This window comes from Symphodus melops, assembly GCF_947650265.1.
Source record: "Symphodus melops genome assembly, chromosome: 1".
Classification (NCBI taxonomy): Eukaryota; Metazoa; Chordata; class Actinopteri; order Labriformes; family Labridae; genus Symphodus; species Symphodus melops.
The window spans coordinates 43071128-43097834 of record NC_136691.1 but is presented as its reverse complement, the minus strand read 5'-3'; the positions used below and the strand labels follow the sequence as shown (position 1 = coordinate 43097834).

Here is a 26707-nt window from a genome sequence, read left to right as displayed (position 1 = left end):
TCCGTGGCTTCAAAACAAGGTTAATGTTTCCATGCAAGCTGAAATCGAGTAATCGTAGGCACTTCCAATGAATAAATTCATAGCACTCCACTATATTAGTCTACCCCATTCCACTTTAGATTAAAGGAGCATTAATGATTTTCAACCATTCTTCTCTGTGGTTATCAAAAAACAAAACCGTATCTCTGTGCCTTGTGCAGCGCAGGCAGACACTTTCTAAACATGATTGGCCAAAGAGGGATTTAGAGTCAATTTATTACTTAGAAATAATAACACAAATTACAAGTTTCCAGAGAAGTTTTTTATTTTATTTCTAGTGTTCACAGTTTAACATTCATCTCTTCAGGCTTGTGATACACCGCTACCGGCAACAAGCAGTGATCCAGCTATTTCCTGAAATACAGAGCAACTCTAATAAGGGAAGTTGCCATGTTGAGCAGATCAACAGGAAGAAAGAAAACAAATCACCCATAGATCATCAGAGACAGAGATTCATTCATTTATTCAATTTGATTCAGTCCTATAGAACCCAGGAGGAGGTCTTTGGTCTATGTGTCGTCACTAAAAACTCTAGTTTACCTCCTGGACTGAATTGTTGTTTTGGCTTTAAAAGTATGGTTTTAGAATTTTGGATTTTAGAGTTATTCACATCAAAAGCAAGGTCACTTTTTGCATGGCGCAATTCAATAAAGTAAATGCATAGATGTGAAAAGACCCTAGTTGAAAATGTCTTGCATTTTATCTTCTGAATCTTTGATCCTAAGATGTCTACCTCAGGCGATATTTTCCTAAAAAATCAAAGAACATTTGGTGTCTGTTCACAGGCACACTACATCAATTATAAAATAATAAGGCTTCTTGATGCTCTTGGTGGGTCATCGCAGACTGCATACTTCTGGTCTACATTATCAGGAGAATCAGTCATCAATCTTTCACGTCTGTTAAAAATATACCAAAACTGTTATCTTTTAAGCTCTAAGTCAGAGAGTGTCATGGGTTCATGCTGAAATTGCTCCAAAAATTGCTGACAGTCTATAGCGATCAGATTTTCTATTTATGAAATAATTGGCAATTTTATCTGTTAATTCAAAATATAAAAGATAAGCAGTAGAACTCAGTGGTACCCCACACCAAATGACAGACATTTTCATGTTGCTCTGTGTCTCCTAGACTAAACTACTTCATAAGACATTATGTCAGATGTTGTTGCTCAGCATGTGCAGCTACCCCTTGTGGACAATACAAATACAATATTCAAAACAATAGGGTGACTCATAGACTGATTCCATTCCTGAGGTGTCTCACCGTAAAACTAAGACCCTATTTAGTGTTGTGATGCTGCCCTAACACCATGTGATGTGTGTGATGTGTTTAGCTTCATGGCTAGCTGCAGAAGACAAAAGAATTTGGCAACAGTAAGAAAGTTTTGGTGAAACAAATGTTTGCATGATCAACAAAGCGGAAGTTAGTTTCTTTGCTAATTCATCAAAAATGAAAAATCAGTTTTTCTAATTGCGTCTATCTGAACTATCAACTATTGAACAGATGTGACCTTCAGTCACAGTTGATACCTTATTTCCTGTGCAGACTGTAGCTCACAGATCATCAAAACATGTTACTAAAAATGCAGTAATTTAAACAGGTTCTATTTTTGTTGTCAACAGCCTGACATCGAGTTTCATGAAATCTAAAGCTGATTTTGACACTGATTATCAAAGCAAAGGCACGTTTAGAGTACTAACTGAGGCTCATTGGTGTAATAAGAAATGTAACAAACTATAATTTTGGTTGTTGTTGAATTTGGATACTTTTAAGTAGACTTTTATTTGTACTTTTTTTTAAATTATTTTAACGTGATCTTTTGAATCACATTCAAATCTAATTCAAATTTGACCTGAAAACAAAAAACAAAAAAAACCCCCCAAAAAACTAGTTCTTTCTTTGAAACATGTTTGACAAAAAGGCCACTAAGTAGTTCACATTGGCACTGCTTAAATTAACAAACATTTTAGCCCATTCCCTTGTCAAACTAGCGAACGTGAATATGATAACATTCTTTGAAAGTTAAATGCCAATGGAACCAACACTAGCTCATTAGCAGCAAAGTTGTGGATGTGGGTTATTCAGTGAAATAACAATCAAATCAAGCTTTAATTCCAGCATAACTATCTCAATCATCATCATATCGACCTAGAGATACGTTTTTTTTGCAAGCTTACAATCAATACAGTAAATATGAATTGTTTTTTATTTGTTAAACTGACTTTGTAGTGTATCGACATTAACTCATATCTATAAGTTCTGAATGTGAGTAACTGAATGTAATGGAAACTGTTGTTGAGTGTGACAGGCTTTGTTAATGTTAGCATTAACCTGTTACTGCGTTATGTTAGCTGTAATTGGTCTGAAAGAAATTTTTTGTCTCTTCAGACGGGTTAAACTAACTTAGCACGCAATGTTAGCGTCAAAGTTTTCAATGTGGAGATTAAAGTAAAAGAGCGAAAGAAATTATGTACTTGTTATGTATTAGTAAAGCTGCTGTTCAATCTCTTAAATAAAGCATGCATGTGTCTGGATAACAACCATTATTGGAAGTAAGCTTCTACTTTTTCATGGCGACTAAAGGTCCGGATTAAGTGATGAAAAACATTAAATAGCAATTGTAGACTGGTAACCAGCTAGCCAGTTAGCTATAGCCTAGCTAATACATGGAGCAGCTCATCTTTCTCACTCAATCTCCACATTCATCTTACTCATTCTATCCCTCCCTTTTCATCCATATCTCCATCCCTCTGTCAGTACTCTGGCAATGTCTCATCATAGTCCATGATACTCAGTTCGTGTCTCCGCTGTCGAACAGCAAGTGTCAGGTCTGCAAGGGGTGCTGGAGGCCCAGAGGCAGGGAGGCTGTGAGCTGAAACCTGGCTTAGGGGCTGTGTCTGAGGACTACCTGCAAGGAGGTTGGCCTCCTCTGCTTCACCAACCAAAGGAGGGCTCTCTGGGTGGGCATCCACAACCTCCTCTGCTTCCTCCTCATCATCCTCCTGCTGGTCTTCCTCACCTAGCTCTTGCTCTTCCTCTTCCTGGCTTTGATTGGTCGGTCTAAACAGCTGCCGTGCACGCTGCTCCAGAAAGGAGCCGACAGCGAGAGGGGATTCTATAGGGGAAAGAGAGGTGGGAGAAGAGGAGCAGGATGGTAGGTGCAGGGGGGAGGTGGAAAGGGCCCCTACACCACCATTTAATATTCCCACAGATGAAGATGAGGGGAAGAGCTTGTGACTGCCCTGAGGAGCTGGTAAGGCGACACTGCCGCCATTCAGCCTGAAGGTGAAAAAGATGATATCGGATAAAAAACATGAGCTGTATTTCCTATTGATTGGCTAAGATCATTGTGACCTAACACGGGCTGGCTTACCTGCTGCAGACATCCTGAGGCTGGCTGTGTGTGTCCAGGTGCAACTGGCTGTATAGGTGAAGCATCTCAGTCTGCAGCGTCTGGGTGACTCTCCTTAGAGCGATACATCGACTCTGGCAGGCTAACAGTTCCGCTCTAATACATAAATACAAGCAACAGCCAGTCAAGTGTGTTCAGTGTGAATGTCATACAGCGTAGTAATTATGGATCATCTAAAACAGGATCAATTGGAATGCTAGATTTAATTGGAATTTCCCTGGAAGTACTTAATTTACATTGTTTGGTGTATATATTGGGGTATTGTAGGTGTCTTATCATATCATCCAGGTTTCTCAAGACCATTTGAAGATGTTAAAAAAACCCAAAACAAAACAAAAAAATCTGAATTTTTGGCATGAAAAAAAAATGAAAAAAACTTTAACAACAAAGACTTGTCAAGAGCTGTAATCTGAGTTCAGTCAGTCCCTTTAGGAACATCCAATAGCTTACTGATGCCCCAGTACTGTTTGGCTTTTGTCATCTCTTGATCAGTGATGCAATCAGTAATGCAAACACCGAAATTCATACATAAATTGTGTTTGATTTGAGATTCAGTGATGCCCCTAAGGAGCATCACAACAAATGGATCACAATTCAACTAAAGCTCCTGTGAGGAGCTTCCAGATGCGGTCATTTTGGCACACCCTGTGGACCCAAAGTGGTACATCATATTTCTTAGCTTATCGTGTCCCTTACATGTGTAGGTGATGTATTCCAATAGAAAATCTGACGTGAACAGCAGCCAAAATAAAACAAACTACCCATCTCTGACCTGCTCTGGGCCTTTGTCTCATCCAGAAGTTTCTTTTGATCCAGGATCAGCTGGTCTTTTTTGGCCAGCTGACTCTCCAGCTCTACTATCCTGTGATTGGCTGCTTCCAACTTCTGTCTGTGTTGGACATCACTGTCCTTTAGACGCTGGTACTCCTTACCCACACTGCACTGCAGCATAGACACCTCCTGCCAACAGACACATAGACAACACAAAAAGCGGATTCAAGCTTACAACATGACACAGCTATAAGAACTCAACGTCAGTATGATTGCGTAACATGAAAATGTTCTAAAATTACTATGCATGTGTTTGTAGTGTTAGTATGTTTATTTATTTGTTTACCTATATTTTACAAGGATATTCCATTGAGATTAATATTATCTTTTACAAGAGACACCTGGCCAAGGAAGTAGCCAAACACAATCACAAACACAAAATTAAAGACAACCAAACACAACATGAAAAAAAAATTCTTGTGTCCTTACAGTCCAGTTCTGGGTCTCTCCTCCCTCCATCTGTTGAGTCAAAACTCTGTTTGTTTCCCTGAGCATGACAAGTTGCTGGTTTAATAAGAAGATCTGCTGCTGCAGCTGCTCACTGCTGCACAGCTGGGGACACAGAAAGCAAAGCAACAAACAGTCAATATTATATATACTTTGATATCATCAACATGTATTTGTAATTACACTACACTGCTGCTGGCCAACAAGTGTTTGTCTTACCTTGTGTGACAGCTGGGTCAGCTGGTGTTCTGCATTGTAAGCCTTGTTATTTGCTTTTTGTAGCTCAGCTTCCACATCTCTCAACCTGCTCTGACACTCCTGAAGCTCGCTCTGAATCAGCAAATTATATAACAGGTAGTTTAAAAACAGCCAATGTAAAACCAAATAGTCTGTACAAATATGTCATAATGTGAGAGGGTGCCAGAGTGAACTTATTCCATACATCTTCTGGTGCTGGGTACTGGTGTGCATAAAGTGTGCATTCGAACATTTCATATCTGTATAATGTGTTCATTATTACCTGCAGTCTCTGGTTGTCCCTTTGACCCTCTTGTTGCTGCAGCAGCAGTTGTTGGATGTGTGTGTGCAGCTGGTTGGTTTGTGTGAGAGTGTCCTGCTGCAGATTTAAGTATCGTCTCTGTTCTTCCTCCAGACTTGACTTCAGAGATTGAATCTCCTCATCCTGCACGCTCAGTTGGCCCTTCTGCGACACACAATCCACACAGAGACAACGATAAACACAAAGGAGCCTCTACATTATTGTTGTTGACTTGAAACCTAAAATCGCAAAAAAACGTAAAACGATATACTGGAAAAATTGCTTTTTTGTCGTGTCTATGTGACTTTCAGTGTTCCTGGAGGCAGCCACAAGTGAACACTCAACAAACTACAGGATTTTGCACTACCCACTGGCTTTATTTTTCAAGCCCGGAGGTTGCCGATTGGTGTATACACATGCAAGGTTACATGTTAGTACTTTTTACGTGTTTTACCATAGCATGGCTTTGCTCCTCCAGTGCAGTAGAGTTTATCACTCTCCGCAGCAGACGGCGGTTTCTCATGGCGTGCTGCTGACGTTTGAAGCGTTCGTACTCCAGCTGACTGTGAACCAGCAACAGCTGACTCCTCAGAGACTGAAGCTCCTCCAGCTGGGCGGGGCCTAACACATGCACACATACATCCTGTTACACTTGTGGGGATATTTGGAATAAAATGATGATAGACGTACGAGCAGGTCAGTTCAGTCTAGTTATTTCAGAACAAACTGTTAAGGAAGGCTCACTTTCATACATGTACATGCTGGTTTAATAGACAAATCTGTCCAGGCAACACTCAAGGTCAAAATGGAGCTACTGTATAAACTAAATACAAAGACACCTGAATCCCCAAAATCATCAGCACCCAGTTTTTGTTTAATGGAGTTATTAATTGGGATGAGTAAAGTGTTAGTTTCTGGTACCTTTAGTTTTCATGCTCTGCTGTTTACCTCCAAAATGACTCCGATCCACCGCTTTATTCACAGCTGACAACCTAAAAAATTAATCCACACACACACGCACACACACACACATACACAGATTGTAAAATGGTAACCTTAGATTGTGTCACTGCTGTCTGCTAACTGATTCACGTTTCAAATCTGGAGGCTACGTCTGCTTCTTTACAGTCTCTTGACTTGATATTTGAGCAATTGCTGTAGGAGGATGAAGAGTTGTCAGTAATTGTGATTGTTTTTGTTTAACAATCAAAAAAACTAACTCGCAAATTCATCGCAAACCTTAGCCATCAATTTCAGCCTTTTGTGCTAAAAATGTCCCAAATAAGATTCAGCTGGAGAGCTGTGTGCTCATGTTATTGGTTTACCTATTGTTATTTAAAAAAAAGAAAAAGAAATTTGAAGCAATCTGTTCAAGCTAAAATACTACAGATGTGATTAAAAAACACTGGTTTTGAATTGATTGATTAATCTCTTGAGCCAATCAAATGGAGGAAAACTGCTTTTAGCTCAACAGTTCACCCAAAGGTGGCATAGTTGCAACAAAATAAGCCTCCACTTTGGATCGACTGCTGTTTAGCTCCTGTATTGAAGTCTCACCTCCTGCTGAGGTGTTCATGTGCTTCGTGTCCGTGGACAATCAGCTGGTCCAAAACTTCCAAAGGGGAGACAGAGGTTGGCTCCTCCTCCTTTTCCTCCCCCTCTCTTTTCTCCTGCTCTCCAGCTAGTTTCTCCAGGACCTCCTAGAGAAGGAATCAAAAATATACCAGTAAAATGGCAACGCTGTTTTGCAATAGTCAACTGTGATTCATTATTTTAATAGAATTTATTATATATTTATTTTATTATGATTTAACTTTAAGTGGTGAAAAACAAACCTGGTTCTTCTTCCCAATTAACAGCATGGCAGCTAGTGGAAGGGCCTGTTCGAATAGGGCTTCATACGGAAGTGAAGGGCCTAGGCTCATATAGGTGGAGCCAAACATGTCAGAGGCTCCCTTCTCTTTGTAAGGGGGAGGAGGGCTGAAACAAATGGAGACAGAGCAGGGAGAGGTCGGGGGAGCTGAACTAGAAGAGGCCTCATCACAGACAGGAGTGGAGGTGAGGACGGTCTGAGAGGATATGGAGGAGGAGAAGGAGGAGGAGGGGGGAGGCTGATGCGACTCTGATCTGTCCTCTGGAGACGGAAAAAAGGCAACCAAATTTAATTTGAAAAATTCTCAAATTGTGTACAAATGAAGTTTTTTTTTGCAAGAATATTGTCAAGCTGTTAACCTTCACTGTTGTTGTTGATGACATCACTCAGTCCACTTCCGTCCTTCTCTGTGATTGGTTGAACGGATGACCTCTCTAGTTCTGTTGCCTGCTTCAGCTGTGAGCAATAGAGGGAGAAGCCTTCACAATAAATGCCGTCCAGCACAACAGGAAGAGCTTAATGTCTACCTGCAGTTCTGATCTCACCTGAATGTTGCCAGGAGTCAGACCCCCATCGTATTTCTCTTCAGTCTGTGGAGTAAATGGGATGGTGGCTGATAAGGCACATTTCACACCTAGGACATATAGGCAAGGGGGACAAGCAAAATATTAATTTGGGTATATTTATGACAGAAAAGACATTTACCAGCTTCTCATTGTATTTCACCTGAGAGGGAAGGCGTCCTGTTCAGTGGGGTGGTGGAGCCTGTAGCAGCAGGTTCAGGAGGGGGCGTCGACAAACCACACTGTGGGGCTGGACTCCATGTGACATCATCAGCCTGTGCAGACATAAAATGTCAGCAGAGGAAGTAAGTGGGTCGAAAAGAAAAGAAGGGAGGGAACAAATCAAGAAAGGGACCGACACAAGGACGGAGGAAGGGTAAACTAATAAACAGGTAAAAGATAAGTAGAGACACAAATAAAAGAAAGGAAAAGGTGAACATTTAGGAATGATTAGAATGAATGGGATGATTTGGACTTCGACATTATTGTGTTTATACAGAGGGCAATTTGCGGTTCCACAGTCCACCCAGACCATCTACAAACAAAGGCGAAGGGAAGAAATTAAGGGAGAAATGATGGAAGCAAATGGGAGGAATTGAAAAATCAATTAAAGATGTGATGAGAAACTGAGGAAAGAAAAGTTAAAAAGACAAGAAGCAATGAAGTAAGGATGAAGTTAGAGTAGTAACTGAGGAAGAAAAGGACTGACATTACCTCTATGTAGGAGCTGTTGAGAATCATTGGACCTGAAGTTGGAAGAATGCCTGAACGTCCTGTTAACCAGAACATGATGAATTACTTTAATTAAACCTGCTTTCTGGTGCTGTAAAGCAACACATTAACCAATAACTTGGGGTTTGTGTGTAATTTACCGGAGCTACTGAGAATCTCTGGGGTGAGATTGAGAGGAGGGAGGGGGGAGGAGAAGGGGGGAGGGTCTCTCAGGGACGAGTAAACGTCATCCTCACAGGAAGACTCCAGAGGATCCAGAGACACTCGGGAGCACTCGATCAGAATATCGTGAACTTCATAACACCTCCACCTGAGACGGATGAAAAGTTACGTTTATAACACAAAACATCCGGACTTTTTTTAATGGCAGGATCACAATCAGGATTTTATCAAGATAGAACTGCAACAGAACTTCTTCCTTGGCAAATGAGCAGCTTCAGTCAACTAATAGCTTACCTTGATGGGTCCAGTTCATAGTCCTGAGTCCCTGTAACCAGCTCTGGGTGAACCCGGACATGTTCCAACATTGGCTGAGAGACAGACAGAGAGACAGACAGAGAGACAGAGAGAGAGACAGAGAGACAGACAGAGAGACAGAGAGACAGACAGACAGACAGAGAGACAGAGAGACAGAGAGAGAGAGACAGACAGACAGACAGACAGAGAGACAGACAGACAGACAGACAGACAGACAGACAGACAGACAGACAGACAGACAGACAGACAGACAGACAGACAGACAGACAGACAGACAGACAGACAGACAGTTTATGTCAATCATCTCATTTATTACCAGACTACATAAAAAAGGATGGATGAATATACAGCTCCCCAAAAAGGGGACGCTAAACATTTGGAGCTCCCTCTACTGACTGGTTGGAGTATTGGTCATAAGCTCTATCTATTCCATGAGAACTGATGGGACCCTGGTCAAATTAAAACAACCATCAAAAGGAATTCTTCTCTAACATGGTTTCTGTCATCATAGTTACTAATGATCATGCTGACTCATGTTCAAGTGAGCTTTTTTCTTACAAGTTTAGTTTAAGTTCTGTCTTTAATACTATACAGCATTTTCACGCACGGCCTGCTCCGGCCTCCATCCTCAGCGGCAAGGAAATGAGGACAACCGGAACACGAGGAACACAAAGGAGATATCCTGCCTGCATATTATGGGTTCATAGGTTCTGCTATTTTGTAAAGCATCTCAGAGTAACACTTGTTATGAATTGGCGCTATAAAAATAATGATTGATCAATGACTGAAAGGCTTACAATGTCATGATTGACAACTCTTTTGATAAATGAGACTCAGAATAGAGGAGGAACAATGACAGATGTCAAACAAACATTATTCAAGAGTCATTGAAGTTTCCATAACTTCAATTCATTAGACTGACACAAGAACGTGTTCTACTGCAGAGTGTACCAACAGCAGGCATCTTTGCTGTTCTGTTTGTAAGTTAAATGAGTATTTATTTATTTTTTTGTCAGAAAACGGGGCAGGATGTCAACACTGTGACTTCCAGTACCTTATCTGTACTGCACAGACTCTGGCTCCAAACGTGCCACGTGCTCACAAAGAATTTGGCTTTATTTTTGTACAACAGGAGGAAGTAAATATGTGTGCTCTATATCTATTTTCATCCAAATTAACCATTTCAAAATAGCTGCTGTCTTATAAAAAAGTGAAAACTTCAAGAAGTGTGAAGATACGCAAACTCTAGAACAAAGTCTGAATAATGTCTATTTCGTTTGTAACTTTCACCGTTGCGGGTGGATGGGATGCTGCTGATGTGTGTTTTAGCCTCAGCTCATGTTATCTGAGAAACACAGCAGCTGCTATTTACAGCAGCTATTTCTGTGTGTCGCTTTGACTCTCTGCCAGCAACACCAACAACAAGTTTATCAGCTGTTACTGGACTTAGTGGAACTGGTCCACTATTGCCGATTTCTGTTAACCATCAACTCGTTCATAACATTTACGAGAAGACATTTTACAGGAAAAAACAACAAACCTTCACATAAAGAGATAAGTCAAGTCCTGTAAATGTTTTTTTCTTCTCTAATTAGTATTCTATGTCTCACTTCTTTTTTCTGTGCAGCTACTCAGCTCCCAGTATGCTTTAAGGAATTGAAACAGGAAACCTTATGCTGATATGAAGGTGCTGAGTTAGCTGTGAGATTCAGCTTTAACCTTAACTTTGATTCAAATCTAAATGGTTTTCATTTTGGTTAAACTGTCTGTACTGGACAGTCATAACTGACCTTGACGACCTCCTGGAAGGTGTCCAGGTTCTCCTTCATGCTGTAGTGCAGCCTCAGGTAGGAGATGAAATTACAGGGAAACATCCCATACAGCCGGTGAAACAGAGAGTAAACACCTGCATGAAGATGGACCAGGTGGACCACAGGGACATGGCCTGTAGGAGAAAACAATGAGAACAAGGACTCGCCACAGGACCAACAGACTCATTAGGAAGAAGTGTGTGTGTGTGTGTGTGTGTGTGTGTGTGTGTGTGTGTGTGTGTGTGTGTGTGTGTGTGTGTGTGTGTGTGTGTGTGTGTGTGTGTGTGTGTGTGTGTGTCTGTGTGTGTGTGTGTCTGTGTGTGTGTGTGTGTGTGTGTGTGTGTTACCTGGGTTTTTGTAGCTCCAAGAGATAAGGCGGCCAAAAACATCAAAGAAGTCATAGATGTGCTGTTTCCCGGCCTGAGGGATCATGGGTAATAGAGTAATGAGGACCAGGACTCCGGTGATCAGGACCACGACATCAGTGTCGGTCTAAGCAAACAGGAAACATATTTGAGAATGTGAGCTCTGGATTAGGTATTATCAGCTCTATTATTCTGTTAAATAAGACTTGGGCAGTACGGTGAGTAGATCTACTGCATAGTATTAACATGAGTGGCTCCATGCACAAAGGCTGTGATCCTCCAAGCAGGCAGCCCGGGTTTAAATCTAAGTTGTGGCTCCATTCACATGCTCTCTCTCTCTATTCAGAAAATATCTTCAAATTATTTATACTTTTACATGAACTTTTTTAATTTCATATTTGAATACAATTATAGACCTAAAATACAATTATGTGAAGGTATGTATGCTTGGGTGACTATGGATATGATTGTCATACTTTAATGCTAAAGGTGCCTTCCAGCCATCCTGAAAAATTGTGGATGCTAACTTTATAAACATTTACCAGTCAGGAGGTAGTGCTGACTTCCCCTGCCTGGTGTGACTGTCTCTTTATTGTTTCTCTTGAGATAAGAAACAGCACAGTACCCTGCGACTAAGGCTAGCTCGATCAGCAGAGATATCTCCACCTTACCGCTTTAAAGGCAATAATCCTTCCTGATAATCAAAAAGAGATTTTCTTGAGCAGAATTTAAATGACAGTGTTCTCTAAAATGGATGCATTTGTCACTATCCATAGCAATAAATAAAGGAGATATCTTGTTTGTATTACAAGACCAGCATGCATAACTCACTGGTGTCAATTAAAGTTGGCTATTTAAGGTCTGCGGATTAATTAAAATATATTTCGGTTTTCATGTTTAAAAAAAAAAAAAAAAGATCAAGCAAGTTATTCAGAAGAGCTAAAAGATATAGGCTGGTAAAACCTCTGTTAAAATATTTTTTATGAACTTGTTGACACCTGTAGTTCATAAACTCACCCAAAATATAAATTGCTGAGAAACAAACCATGGGGGAAGTGTCCGTCAGTGTGACGAAAGACAAACATTTTTATTTCATTTCTGTTACTTCTGTTATTTCACACAACATAGTTTCAGTTAGTTGTGGGTTTTTTTATTTGAAGCCTTCTTTTTATTTTATTTTAAGTTAAATGTCATTTTTTCATTTTAGTTTTATCATTTATTTTATTTAACGATAATATCCTTGATTGGTAAAATTATTAACTAGTTTTAGTATAAGCATGATAATTAGTATGAACAACAGAAGGAGTATTATTAGGATTACCTTGAGGCAGCGCAGCAGGGAGGGCAGCAACGTCGAGCGGCTGATGTGATGAACCCAGGGAGGCTGCTTCCTGATCAGGTGACCCAGCAGAGTCAGACCAGCCAGTCTGGTTCCAGGTCTGCTGAGAGATTCATTGAGCTTCTCCAGCAGGTGCTGACAGATGGGTATACAGACATTAAAGCAACAAATCCTCAGAGTGTGTCTATATCAATTAATTACAACAGGCAGTCATTGTGTGAGAGTCAGCTGACCTTGTGATGAGGCTCTCTGATAGAAGACAGCAGAAGCACCGCCTGAGAGGAGGATGAGTCCAAGTAATACTCTACCAGGGAGGAGAGGACAGCTCCTCCTCTGTCTGAGAGGAGACACACTGAGTCACACTTAGGCTCTGGACTGAGAGAGTGTTTCTAGGATGTTCTTAAAGGGACTATTTGCCTCGCTGCAAACAGTCAAAGACTGTTAATAATTAAATACAAACATTAAACTGCAATAAGGATTTGATAAGTGCACAGATGTATGGACAAGAAGAGACATTAAGAGACAAGTGGAAATAGATGAAGACCTGTACACAAGAAGAGACCTCAAGAAATGTAGAGACAGATAAAGGTTATCTTTGCACATTTTTCTGGGAGCTCTCTTAGGTTCCTTGGGACTGTTGGTGAGGATTGCCCCCCCCCCATCCTATCCTGTCCTTCTTTCTGCACCTTATCCCATTTTCATGTCCAGCACAGTTTAGCAGACGGCTGTTTCGGGTCTGCTGAAGATTTCTGCCTGTTAAAGGGAATGTTTTTTCCTTGCCACGCAAAGACGGTTTAAACTAGTTCACTGTAATATAGCCATAAGTAAGGTCTTTTACCTGCTTTTTGTAAAGTGTCTCGATCACAACACTTGTTATGCATAGACACGACACAAATAAAGATTGAAGACAGAAAGAGACGCATTGTGTGAGCTGAGACATGAGACAAACTAACCCTAATGAGAAAAATAGTAAAGGAAATAGAGTAAATCTAAGTAAGTAAGTACAAGTCATATAGACTTCATATAGGAGTAGAGACATGTCGAGACATGTAGTCGAAAGAGAAAATAGAGACAGCTGGAGACATGTATGGGCAGGTAGAGGCCTGTAGAGACTAGCCGAGATACAGCAGGAACTGGGTTGAGCTATAAAGAGATAAGTTGAGACAGGTTGAGTGAAAGAGTGTTGAGCAGAGACAGCTGGAAATAAACAGAGACACGTTGAGACAGAAACAGACAGGTAGAGACTGGTGGACACACATTTGGAGACATGTACAAACAGGGACAAATCTATTTCTTTCCATGTGACAGTAAACACAACTTTCCTATGTGTAACAAACAGAAGCTTTGAAATATTAACAATGCCAATATTAACAATATTAACAATGTTCTTGGCGTGGGATAACAGAGGGGCAGGGTTTGCTGAGGTCAGAGGTGTAGGTGCATCAATCAGTCAAATAAACACAGGTTTGTATGTTTTAAGTCTAAAACAAATAAATCAAACCTTACATAATATTCTAACCCAGTGATCAGCAAATAAAATGTATTATCATTATTACATCATGTGATGTTTGAGGTTCATGGTTTCAGATTTCTGGGTCTATGTCACAGTACAGGTAGACTCACCTGTGCTTAACTGCTGGTTAACCGCTGCCCTGACTTGTTCCGCTTCTTGCAGCTCTGAACTGTCCAAAGAGAGCAGGAGCTCACTGATACTCACCTGCTCCCTGGACATCATGAACACCTAGACACACACACACACACACACACACACACACACACACACACACAGTTACTTAGTACAATACTACAGCAGCTTCCAGCGAACAGCTAGTAGCAAAAACGACTTACCACAGTATTTCTGGTACCTTGAGGCGGTTGATAGTATCAGCAGATAATGAGACCTCCAAGAGGTGCTGCGGAAAGTCAGCTAGCACAAGCTACAAGACTGTAATAGTTTGATATTAATTCATTGATTTGTTTTATTATGTTTATTTCTCTATTATTCCTCTGGTTGCCTATTTTAGTTTTGACTAGGTTGTGAAAAATGTATGCAGTGGCTGCAGTAGATACATTTGCAGCACCCAGTAGCTACCACTTGGCATCAAGCTACCAGAAATACCATGGTAGCTCTGATAAGGCTTGGTATAGTGCTGCTGCTAGAATGGAGCAGGTCAACTCTCAAATCTCACTGTCTTAGCAGTAACAGGTATTAAAACATCTTATCACCTAATGTTTTTTTGCCTTTTGAAGTCAGTCAACTAATGGCATTTGTAGGAATTGAAGTAAGTTTCATGAACCAGTTAAAGTCCTTACATAGGTTTTAAGTTCATACAACTCTTTATTTTTTTTTAAAAAGTCCTAAACCTAAAAGCTATCTCTTTAAGGCATTGTGATTATTGTGACCTGTGTCTCTGAGTTGTATTTGATAATGTCAGTACACTATGCAAACAAAAACATGTATTGTAACTGACTTTAAGTACTGTGCTGTGTACATTTGCATTGCTGACTCCGTGTTGCGTCATCGGTCTCACCTCTATTATATAACATAATTAAAGTGACGTCACGTTTACCTGCATTTATGTATGCGGAGTGACAGACAGCACAGGTGGCTTGTTAAATTACCTGTATAAAAACATCAGCTCTGTTCCCTGACAAACCAGCTCACAGCTCACAGGCTGCTAACAGCTGAACGTCAGTCCACTGTGTGTTTTGTAGTTCAACACGTTAGATAACTGAGAAGCTGACAACGTTATTTTCTCACCTGCAGCTCTTGGGTAACCTCGGGTGGTCATTTAGAAACATACTCAGGTCACTAAACACAGAACAATAAACTTAAAAAGTGGAATTTAATTCGAGAGAACTCCATTACCTTCAGACCTGTTGATCCTTACAGGGCGCAGCCATATTGGATGACGTGAAGTCCCGCCTACTGCCGTAACCCGACACGCTGCAGCTGTCAATCAACGTTACGCCGCGTTCAGAGAAGACGAGTTGCTGGAAGACTGAGAAAAAGAAAAAAACAGATTGTGTGAATCTGATAAATTATCTGTACATGTGTTTGAATGACCTTAACTTTCAAGGTCTATTTATGTTCACACTTCAGTATATGAAATGTGGGAACATTTCAGTCAAATATGTTCTTTATTATTAATCTCTGTGAGACTGTGAGTAAATTCCAGCTCCTCATGTGTCCCTATTATACTTTATGACCTGTTTGTTTTATATATTATTTGTGATAATAAAGAATATGATAATTAAATACTGTAAATGTCTGCTCTCAGTTGTCAAGCAGCAGCTGTGCATGTTCTCACACTGCTGCTGAGCAAATCTCACTTTAAATTCAAAATCTGCTTAACAACAAGAACACTGATGTTTGTATAGTAAAGTGTGCTTCTGACACTTAAGGCTTTCATAATATTCCAACCAAATACAGATTACTGGAGTTTATTTCACTAAGAAGTATATTCTGTGTGTTATCATGGGACAGTAAAATAGAATATTACTCACCTTCTTAATTTTAGCAACTGAAATCATGAATGTTAATGTGCACACTTATTCTACATACTGTCTTCATGAGACAGAAAGTTTGTACTTTGGTTTACACCATAGCAGATCATTTTTCTCTGTATGCCTACATATGGAACCTTTTCCTCGCTCCTGAACATCACAGTCTAGTCTAACCTATTTTGAAATGTAATTTAAATAAAATCATCCAAATAGTCTTAAATCAGACATCTTCACAAGTCTATTCCAAAGTGGAATCGTTTCACACTTGTTTCTGATGTTTGGAGGCTTCCATATCTCCACTTACAGCAGGACTGATGCCAATTTGTATACTCTTAAGAAGTATCTATTGATAGCTATTAGAGAGGATTATTATTATTATTATTATTTTTATTATTGTTAGGATTATTGGCCACATTGAGGGAGTGCTCAAAATGGTATAACCTTCCACACAGAGCTGGGAATTATTTGGTTTTGGAATGCACTATTATAGGATGCAGCCCTGTCCTGAGTTGGGACATGCAGCTCATATTTAGCAGTATGGTTCAGTCTAAATAAATGCTAATATCTTCTACATTTACATTTTACATACAAGAATCACCTGCCACTTGTCCTTTATTACTTTTGTTTGGAGTTTGGATAAACTGTTTATATTGATATCACTGTATGTATGCTAATAATAGTACATCACATAAAAGCAAATTATTAATATTTTCCTTCACTCAGTCTGAATTAAATCTTTGACCACTTGGAGATATTTCATGAACTGTATATGTAAAAAAAACATTTCCACATAGACATAAGTCTTCGGCAGCCTTAAAAAATGTAACATTTTTGTTAACATTTTTTTTTACCAGCCCCATAAATTTTATATGAAAAAAAAATAGAAAAAGGGGACACCAAATTTTAGCGTAATTAGGCCCAAAAAAAGTGTGAAATGTGAGTTACAGTAGGTAAGCTAAGCTAACAGAAGGCTTTGGGAAAAAGGACTGTTTCTTTAAGGCTGTGTTGGAGATAGGAGGCACACAGAGTATAAATACTGTGTTCTGTAGAGTAACTGCACAGGTGAGGATGATGATGTTATTGGTGGTTCTGTTCAGCGTCTGGCTGAACTCAGCCTCAGCTGCAAAGGTAAGTTTGACTTCAATTTAAATTAACACTTAAATTTTAAGCATTTTTTTATATTCTTAGATTTTTCGTTAAATCTGATAATTCTCTGCAATTTGATATGATAAGATAATCCTTTATTCATCTCACGAGTGGAGAAATTTACAGTGTTACAGCAGCAAAGCAGGATAAATCACACAGTGCAAAAACATTAAAATAGATAAAAATATAAGTGTAGAAGAAAAATATGCATCAAAACAATAATCAAGAGCTAGTAAAAAAAATGCATCAATTAAAGAGCCAGTAAAAAATATGCGTAAAAAAAAGGAACAGTTGAAATGCCAGTAAATTAACGGTGTAAGTCTGTGCAAACAGTATGAACACTAGCAGTATGCATACAGTGCATATAAGGATGGAATGTTATTGCACAAATTGTCCCATAAATAAATATTGCAATAAAAAGGTGTTTATTTAATTGATTGAAGTGTTATGTTTGTGAAAATGGTATAATTTTGTCCAGCATGACAGAACATTTAACTCCAACAAATGAGATAACACGTCCGACATGTCAACAAAACTGTTTGTTCAGCTGCACTTGTCTAAGTGACCATTGAGTTGAGTGAAATTAAGTTTAGTTCAGGATTGTTGTTGAAATGTGTGTGTGTGTGTGTGTGTGTGTGTGTATGTGTGTGTGTGTGTGTGTGTGTGTGTGTGTGTGTGTGTGTGTGTGTGTGTGTGTGTGTGTGTGTGTAGCTTGGTGTGGTGCAGACAGAGGGGGGGAAGGTGGAGGGGAAGAGTCACAGGATGGGACTGTTCAGTACCGTTGATGTCTTTAAAGGAATCCCCTTCGCTGATGTCCCTGGAAAGTGGGAGAAACCAAAACCACACCCTGGATGGGATGGTAACAACATTTAAACATTTCTGGCTGCATTTAAAACTAGAAAACTCACTTTTTAATATGCAGCCCATCATAGAAACGCTCTTAGTCAGATATTTCCTTTTTTATAGAGTAATTCAGCTATGTTTTGACTGGCAGTGTTTCCAATGAATTTGTCAATAGTGCTTTAGTTGAGTAAAACTCACATTTAACCTTTTGAGTTCTCTAATAAGAAACAAGGGTGCAGAGGAAGCCAGCATCAGAAATATAAACAAATCAGCATGGGGATGAATATGCATTGGGATAGATATTTGCAGAAAAACATTAATTCTGTCCTCTGCAGATTCTGAGCTTTTAATTCACTTTCCCATATGTACTTAAAATAACTTTCATAGTGTCTCAGCTAAATATATCTGAACTGTTCAGTTACAGTAAGTTTATAGATATTAATCTGTCCCATGTCTCCACTGTTCTCTTTCTCACCGGCTTCTTTTAAATTTAAGTTCCTGTTAATTACATAAAAAGCACATAAAGGTTACATTTTTGACATCCTTGTTTCATATTTCATTTCTTATCCTCCCCAATCATCAATTCTCAGCCTTTTTCTTTGTTGTCAATTGCACCTACCTCCTCCATCCTGCTTCATAGTAGGTTACAGGCCTGGTGAATCTCAATCTGGCTTTGTCCTGTAACAATATAGACACTCAGAGTTAAACCGTGCTCAAACAGCAAAATCAGAAATGTTTGTATTTTTGATTTCAGGAGTCATGAAGGCGACGAAATACCGTGATCGCTGCCTACAGGTCACACTGCTACAGACAAAAACCCAGGGCAGCGAGGACTGTCTTTACCTGAACATCTTTGTTCCACAGGGAAGTAGATGTATGACGCAACTCACACACACACACACACACACACACACACACACACACACACACACACACACACACACACCACACCACACACACACACACACACACACACACACCACACACACACACACACCACACCACACCACACACACACACACACACACACACACACAGTTTTACATTTTAAATGTTACCCCACAAATTAGTTTGTGCAAATTAGTTCTTAACACTCCAACTTTATTTTCTCATTTTCTCTGTGTGAAAAACACAACACATTAAAAACTGATTGAGTCTGATATTTGGTTCTTCCTGACATCAAGATATTTGTCCTCAAACCTTCAGACAAGCAGGAACAGCCTGGAATTAAAAAGGTGAAGGAAAAGTAATCATAGAAAAATTCAGGCTGAGCTCTTTGGGACAAATAGACAGGTGAAAAATAGAAAGCAGAGCCTATGAAAACATCTGCAATTGTTTATTTTCACTGTGAAGCTATATTAAGTGCTTAAGGAAACATTATCATTAAAAAATACAATCTTGTTAGTAACTTTGACATAATGACCCTTCAATAAACTCTCTCCTCCTCCATCAGTGTCCAAAAACCTCCCAGTCATGGTGTATCTGTTTGGCGGAGCATTCCTGCTGGGGGCATCTAATGACGTAGCAATCCTTGGAGACTCTTTGTATGACGGGAAGGAGATGGCTGACAGGGGCGAAGTCATCATTGTCACGGTGAACTACAGAGTTGGTACGATGGGTTTCCTGAGCACTGGAGACTCCCGACTGCCAGGTGTGACCAAAACACCGACACTCTAATATTATTACATATCTCATTGTCCACAATACCTGACATCTTTTAAACATCCAAGTTCTCTGTCAGCCTCAATTACAATCCAAAGATTTTGCCCTTTCATTTTGACGTCTGTCTGGGATTGATCTGGTATCTTTGGTACCTGCTGGTCGTTTCCCAATATTCACGTGAAGAAACTACCTTCCTGCTTTTTACTTATCAGTGTGTTAGCAGATAACACTCTGTTGTCTCAGCTGCTAAGTGTTTCTCAAATGTGACGGGGTTGACATAATCAAAACCATTTTCTGTTTCCAGTCTTTCAGCTTCTGCATTTGGTCACGATATTTGACGTCGCAATACTTTGGTTACAAATAGGTGGTGAGAATGGGAAAGTCAATGCATGAGAAGGGAGCTGGCTCTTGTTTTGTTAAAATAGCTGTCGGGGAGTCATTCACAGGTTTTGTAACAGCTTAATTGTAGAGTTTGTTTGCTTTTTAAGTGAGTCTAACGTGCGTATTTTTTGTCATTTCAGTCAATTCACAAGAAACCCTGTTAGTCATCGTAAAAACATAAACGTTTAAATCAAAGATTTTTAGCATTGTTCCTATCCTCAAAAAAGTTGCATTGATTTTTTTTTCGATGCCCCACATAAAAAAGGGCAGTGTACTTTTCAATTATTTACTATTCCATTCACTGAAAATCTTCAATGTGACTTTGTGCGACAGCTGCTGTGATCCAGGATTCACTAATATTGTACTGTAGGCTGATGTATTCTTGTGAGGGAAGTGACTACCATAGTACTAGTACTATCTACTGGTGACAACCTGCAATTCGGTACAAGAGCGTGTTTAAAGCGTACTGTCTGTGAAGAGGGCTGCTCTGTCTTTGCTTGACAGCTGACTGGCTACCAGCTTGGAGAGGAAAATCCTAGTGGCTGGAACTGTACTGTTTTAGGGAGCTGTTTTATGGAAGTTGTGGTCCCTGCAGAGAAGATTGAGCTAATTTATAGTTAGGTGTGAAAGCTATGAATTCTTCTATGTGTTTCAAAGTGAGTCACCTCCTTATAGGTGTAGTTTTAAGGTTAGATTTACAAGGCTGTGGCTGGTTCACCCTACGAGTTGATGACATTCTTTACCTCTTAGGTAACTACGGTCTGTGGGATCAGCATGCTGCCATCTCTTGGGTCCGCAGGAACATTGAGGCATTTGGAGGAAACCCTGATAACATCACCATCTTTGGCCAATCAGCTGGAGCAGCCAGTGTTAGCTACCAGGTAAGAACCGAGCAGGTGACAGGAAGTTCAAATGATCATTAACCAAACAGAGATGGAGGAGTTTCGACACCATCCCTGCCTGATGAGTCCCATAATGGTAATTCTTGTCCTTATCTGTCCCCTCAGATGCTGTCGCCTTACAGTAAAGGTTTATTTCGCAGAGCAATCACACAGTGTGGTGTGGCACTGAGTCCCTGGGCTCATCAGAGGAACCCCATGGCTCTCACCAAGAAGGTCTACATTATTCGGCTATCTTTATTTTATCTATATGGTTCAAAATGATGTTATTTAAAATGTATGATGTTTTAGTATCAGCCCCTTGAGGTATATCACCGTGTTTTTAAAGGGTCCCAGAACATAACTTGACACACTAAAGACAAAATAAGCAAAATACTACATGCAACAGAAAACAGATACAACATTAAAACTAAAACCACAACAACAGGTACAGCTCTAGACTAGACACCTTTAGAGGAGAGAGGTTCAGTTGATACACACAGAAAACAATGCTGACATTGTTGAAAGCATACACAATCATTTTGAAGATAAGAAAACAAAGTATTTTTAAATAAGTAAAATGATGTAAAAGAACGAAGATTTAAAGATAACTTATTCCAATCGGAAGGGACACAGAACATAAAAGCTTTTTTACCGACTGCCTTGAAAACAGAGGGAACTGTGAAGAGAGACTGATCAGAACTTCTGAGAGAAAAACTTTTTTAAGACAGTAAGGATAATTAAAATGAATACATTTGAAAACAAATTGATACCAGTAAAATTGATATCTTGCATTAAGATATATAGTTTCTTGCAATACGATATAATATAGTTTCACAACTGCAATATTAACTATTTCTGCAGATTGCTCGTAAAGTTGGCTGCTGGAAAAGCGATGAAGACGAGATGATAACATGCCTGAAGATGACTGACCCTGTTGGTTTAACAATGGCTGGAAAAATTGATGTTCTGCTTATTCTCGGAAAAGGTCTGAACATCTTTAAGACAGAAAAGATACTTACTGAGCCATGAATATTTACCACTTTATCTTTCAATTTTAATCACACAATTGGATGCACAATATATGTGTGGTCGGCTGTTGCCAATTTAAGCACTTGATCCTATTTGATTCAATGGGAAAAAAAAGTCAGCAGCTCTAAACCAGTTGCTGGCAATATGGTGTATAATTGACCTTTTTAGGTCATGAAGGAAGCTGAACTGCACACCATAATGTGTTGTTTCATGTGTGTGTGTGTCCACACACACACACACACACACACACATACACACATTTCAAAGAGTCTCTCACTTAAAGCATTAGATCACCAGGTGAAAACATATCTTTTAAGTGTGCCAAATAGTTTTTGTCTGAATTGAAGAGAGGGCTTGCAGCTCAAATGAACGGATAATAAACCCAAATAGATGTCGAGCTCTATCTCAGTCTTGCTCTCCTCCCTGCAGGTGTAGTCATGGATCTCCTTGAACTGGCTCCAGTGATCGATGGTGATTTTATTCCAGATGAGCCCAGTAAGCTGTTTCACAATGCAGCTCAGTTTGATTACCTGGCTGGGGTCAACAGCATGGATGGGCATATCTTTGCTGGAGTTGATGTTCCTTCTATCAATATGAAAAATGCCACCACTGTGTAAGTACTGAAACATAGTGGTCTGCTGTGTGCTTGTTTATGCAAAATGTAAGTATTGACTGGGTTAAACAAAGAGTGAAATGATCTAGATACCAGACTCACTAACAACTTCACGATTCTTAGACAGAGACAGTTCAAATAGAAAATATAAATGTTTACATATGTGCGGCAGCGCACAATCAAACATGAATGATTAATAAACATCATTAATGATTATAGAATTTATTTTAACCAGAAGGTGGAGTTGCAAGATTGTTAATAATGTTATATATCAGACAGACATAAGTCTAGTTGAGAAATGTACTTTTCTTTAAGACATTACAGTGATGATAATCCCCTGGCTTTTATCGTGTACTTTTAGAATACTTTTTTGAGTGAGTATAACGGCTTAAGTGTAGTGACACTTGCCTCAGAACAGGTTATAATGCAATAAGACAATGAGGAAATTTCATAGTACATCCAAAGAGCTTTGCAGATGATGAGGATACCTGACACCTGATGCTCTTCAAAATGTTCCCATTAAACTTGACATGTTTGATGACTCTCTTGTTTTTCAAAGACATTTTTGTGTCAAGTGTAATGCCCTTACATTTAACATGAGTCACAGGATTACTTCACCACGGATCAAAATATCAGAATGAACTGAATTGTCTTTGCTGTACATGCAGGTGGATTTTTGTAAATCAAGAGTTATAGCAGCTGACAATCATTTTTTACACCAATTCATGTGTTCAAAAATGGGTTGACTCCCTCAAGGACCCCAATGGTACAGTTGGTAAATGAGCACTTATTAGCAGGTAAAGGATCTTACTCATTGTCTGTTAACATTAACAAAACAGAACAAAGCAGCTATTGCTATAAAATGTAACATGTAACATTCATGGTTACTGTGGCAAAAGGGCTTTTTAAAATCTAGATACAAGGCACCGATAACACCACCTCAAGACAACTTTTGACCAAAAATCACAAAATTAAAAAGTACAAAATGTAGCCATTTCTGGCTGTAATTCCACTGCTGTCATGCACATTTCCCACAAGGCTCAAATCTGGACCTTGTACATGTCAAGCAAAACTTGTTTATTTTAAACATAGAATACCGGCAAATCTAAAGCTCCCTCACTAACTTTAAATCTGTTTTTATATCTGATTAGAAACAGCATAAAATAATACATGTTTTACAGGCTATATTTCAAGCTCTATATAAATGTTTCATTTTTAGAAGCAACTCAGCTTGTTTTGCCTCTGAGAGGACAGCACAAGAGTGACAGGAAATGTTAACAGAATTCTTGCTAGGACTTGGTGTTACTATCCCATGATGATCAGCTCAGTCATAATGTCAAAAAAAAGTCAAAAACCGAATAAAATAGTATACAACATAAACATAAATATAATTCCAAAGTAATAAGGGGAGATATATACAGAGGACTATAATGGGATGAACTCAACAGGACAATGAAAAACATAAAATAATGTGCAGTGAATGGCTGTTTACCAGTGTGAAATGGACAAAAGTTGTGTGTGCATGGGGCCCAACAAATTGAGCTAATCCAGCCCCACACCTTGGATATTTCTGAGCGAACAAATTGCTTAAAACTGGATGAATTGTATTGTGTTCTTTGAAGTATGATAACAAATATGTTTAAACAGTTTAAAAGATGTAGTAGAAATGATGTCATTGTTTAACCTGCTCTTGTGTGTCCTTCTTTGAGCTCTTTAGGGAGCAGGTGAGGGGTCTGCTAAATGGTCTGACAAAGGAGAAGGGAAATGCTGCTGTCTCCTCCGCCTACAGTGTTTACACGGCTCACTGGGGTTCAGCTCCTGAGCAGGCTGTAGTGAAAAAGACTGTGGCTGACATGGAGACTGACTTCCTGTTCTTGGTTCCAACTCAGATTGCCCTTCAGCTCCACGCCAACAACACAAGGTCAGCTCTGCTGCTCTCACTGGTGTAAAATCAAGTTTTTTTTTAGTCCTGTTTCACATTCTGGTTTCTTTATACCGTTTTTACTCTTAAAATACTTGACAAGGTTTTTTTAATCTGGTGCTGTGTTATAAATTGTAACCTTTTTTTGTATATTGTTTGACCCTCAGTGGAGCCCATACTTACTCCTACCTGTTCAACATGGAGACTCGTATCCCAGGATTCCCTCGCTGGGTAGAGGCAGAGCATGCTGAGGACCTGCAGTACTTGTTTGGGAAACCCTTCGCCACCCCACTTGTCTACTTCCCCCGACACAGAGACCTGTCTGGGTACATGATCGCATACTGGACCAACTTTGCCAGGACCGGGTAAACTCCCAGCTTGCACTGCAAACATACAGATCAACACAACCATATCTGTCTCTGACAGAGGTTTGAAAGGACTAGACTATGTTGACTAACTGTTCTTTACTGGTCCAGTGGTCCTGATCCTGTTTGAAAAGGTTTTGATTAGATTGTGCTAAGAATAACGTATACAAACATATACAAGAACCAAACACTGCAGGCTCACACATGGCAGGATATAATAAAAAAAGTCATAGTTCATTTTAACAGTTGGAATGTGGGTAATCTGAAAACACAGAAGCAAATAATCAAAAACAGGTTAGGAGTATGGCAGAAGTAAAAACACTTCCTCTCACTATTCTCCCTTACAGTAATCCCAATACAGGCGGGAGTAGAGTCCCAGTGGCCTGGCCTCCATTCACTAAATACCACAGACCTTACCTGACCATCAACAACAAGATCAGCAAGTCCTCCATTGGGTAATGCACAATACTGTTTTTACTGTTTGCGACCACTCTACTGTTACTCAACTTGACATTATTCTTACATGCTACATGTGACGCTTTGAGATATTATACTCTTGTGTATTGAACTTATTCACCTCATTACCTTATGACCTGTGTTTTTGTGTTGTAAGGTATACTGTTGTTATGATGTACTGTTGTGTTTCAGACTGTAGATTGCAATGAGGAGTGTTATTTTCTCTTGGTGTAGGGTGTTTTAAGGATAAGTCACAACTCATTGGGTGGTTGTTTTGGATGGATGAGCAAAGGGCAGTGACTTCCAGTCCAATGTTTGATTTTTATGTAGTTTAACTTTTCTGTCTGGTAGCCAAAGCAAAACAGGTTACAGGTTACAAAACAGTTATTTTAAACCATAATTAAAGTCTAACAAGTGAATTATCATTACATAAGGAATCCACATCCAATTAGCTCTATTGTTCAGTTTGTCAGAGCTGAGCTGTCTGTTGTTATTGGCTATGAAGCGCCACTTATTCAGGTTGGAAGAGCTGGTAAGTAGTGCAGATTCAGAATAGTTTTCTGCAGAAACAAACATGGGGAATTTAGAGTTAGCAATTTATTTTGTGTTAAAACTTATTTGAGGAAGTCACATACACACCCAGTCAAACAAGAAGAAATGGACATGTTTAGAGCCTGGTTTAAAAAATACAAAATAGGTCAGAATAGCTCATTTCTCAATCAGCCCCCACTCTACTGGGGCTGAAGTTTTTGGTGACACATCTGTTTTGATTTAATGAATGATAAGTGTTATTCACAATGAGCTCAAGTTGATTTGTTGTACCCTTATTAGTGCTCAAGTGTAAACTGTGCATTTATTTAGGGTACAATATCTTAAAACTGTATACTTTAAAAAAAATTCTCTTTACTCTCAACACCTCTTTCTACACTACATGCATTTTTTTATATATTTTTTTTTCAGTGCTACTATCATACTTCCCTTATCCTCTAGTTTGCTAGACATGTCTATAGTCTAATATTTCTGTGTTTTATTGAGATGGTAACAACATGTTTTGAGAGATTGAGTCAGAAGACATCTGAGATAGAAATTTTTAATTTCATGTTTGTCATTCCTTTAGCTATGACCTGAGATCTTACTACGTCAACTACTGGACCCAAACCTACAACTCTTTCCCATCCATCAAGAGGGAAGAAAAAGAATAAGCATGTGGAGGAACGAAGAATAAACAATTAATGGAAAACTGATTCTACTGTCTGTTAAAACAGGTTTTGTAATTTCTGTGCTTTTGTACTATTGGTAGTTCTTTCCCTCAGCTGAAACACTGTTTATTGCAAACTGCAGGAATTAACATGTGTTGTATCATTAAGAGAAGAAAAATAATGGTTATTAGAAGCAAACACATTTATTATAGATTATCAGAGTGCATAAACAGACACTGAACTCTTTATTATTTTATTTTCTTTAATAGTCTGT

The 26707-nt window shown here is 39.2% G+C and overlaps 2 protein-coding genes across 4 annotated transcripts; one reads left to right on the top strand and one right to left on the bottom strand.

The window, feature by feature from the left end:
• Positions 1 to 286: 286 nt before the first annotated feature.
• On the bottom strand, positions 287 to 15384 carry tsc1a (TSC complex subunit 1a). 3 transcript variants are annotated; one of them, XM_079341256.1, is made up of 22 exons: positions 15300 to 15384; positions 14054 to 14171; positions 12664 to 12767; positions 12413 to 12565; positions 11074 to 11218; positions 10706 to 10860; positions 8895 to 8968; positions 8579 to 8748; positions 8421 to 8479; positions 7870 to 7981; positions 7689 to 7777; positions 7503 to 7599; positions 7106 to 7404; positions 6828 to 6970; positions 6192 to 6262; positions 5725 to 5891; positions 5253 to 5435; positions 4952 to 5062; positions 4715 to 4837; positions 4227 to 4414; positions 3416 to 3550; positions 287 to 3321 (listed from the first exon to the last, which is right to left on the bottom strand). In XM_079341256.1, exons 2-22 carry the CDS (start codon positions 14163 to 14165, stop codon positions 2796 to 2798), a joined length of 3216 nt encoding a protein of 1071 aa, XP_079197382.1. In that variant the 5' UTR covers positions 14166 to 14171; positions 15300 to 15384; the 3' UTR covers positions 287 to 2795. The 3 variants fall into 3 exon arrangements, with proteins under 3 accessions (XP_079197382.1, XP_079197383.1, XP_079197384.1); XM_079341257.1 differs by lacking the exon at positions 15300 to 15384 and adding an exon at positions 15192 to 15293; XM_079341258.1 differs by lacking the exon at positions 15300 to 15384 and adding an exon at positions 15053 to 15137.
• Positions 15385 to 17005: 1621 nt separating this feature from the next.
• On the top strand, positions 17006 to 26597 carry LOC306836335 (bile salt-activated lipase-like; the record flags this gene model as incomplete). Its single annotated transcript, XM_079363360.1, has 12 exons — positions 17006 to 17065; positions 17795 to 17942; positions 18681 to 18800; positions 19380 to 19577; positions 20720 to 20850; positions 20977 to 21084; positions 21712 to 21835; positions 22309 to 22492; positions 24210 to 24413; positions 24581 to 24778; positions 25126 to 25233; positions 26352 to 26597. The coding sequence occupies 12 exons, from the start codon at positions 17006 to 17008 to the stop codon at positions 26434 to 26436; spliced, it is 1668 nt and encodes a 555-aa protein (XP_079219486.1). The 3' UTR covers positions 26437 to 26597.
• Between the last annotated feature and the right edge of the window lie 110 nt (positions 26598 to 26707).

Bases quoted from the DNA above. Each gene is read 5' to 3' on its own strand.
- tsc1a (XM_079341256.1), bottom strand. From the start codon at position 14,165: ATGATGTCCAGGGAGCAGGTGAGTATCAGTGAGCTCCTGCTCTCTTTG. The intron at 7,600-7,688 runs GTGAGATCAGAA...TATTGCTCACAG, and splicing joins TGACTCCTGGCAACATTCAG to CTGAAGCAGGCAACAGAACT. The intron at 3,551-4,226 runs GTCAGAGATGGG...TTTATGTATTAG, and splicing joins GAGACAAAGGCCCAGAGCAG to AGCGGAACTGTTAGCCTGCC.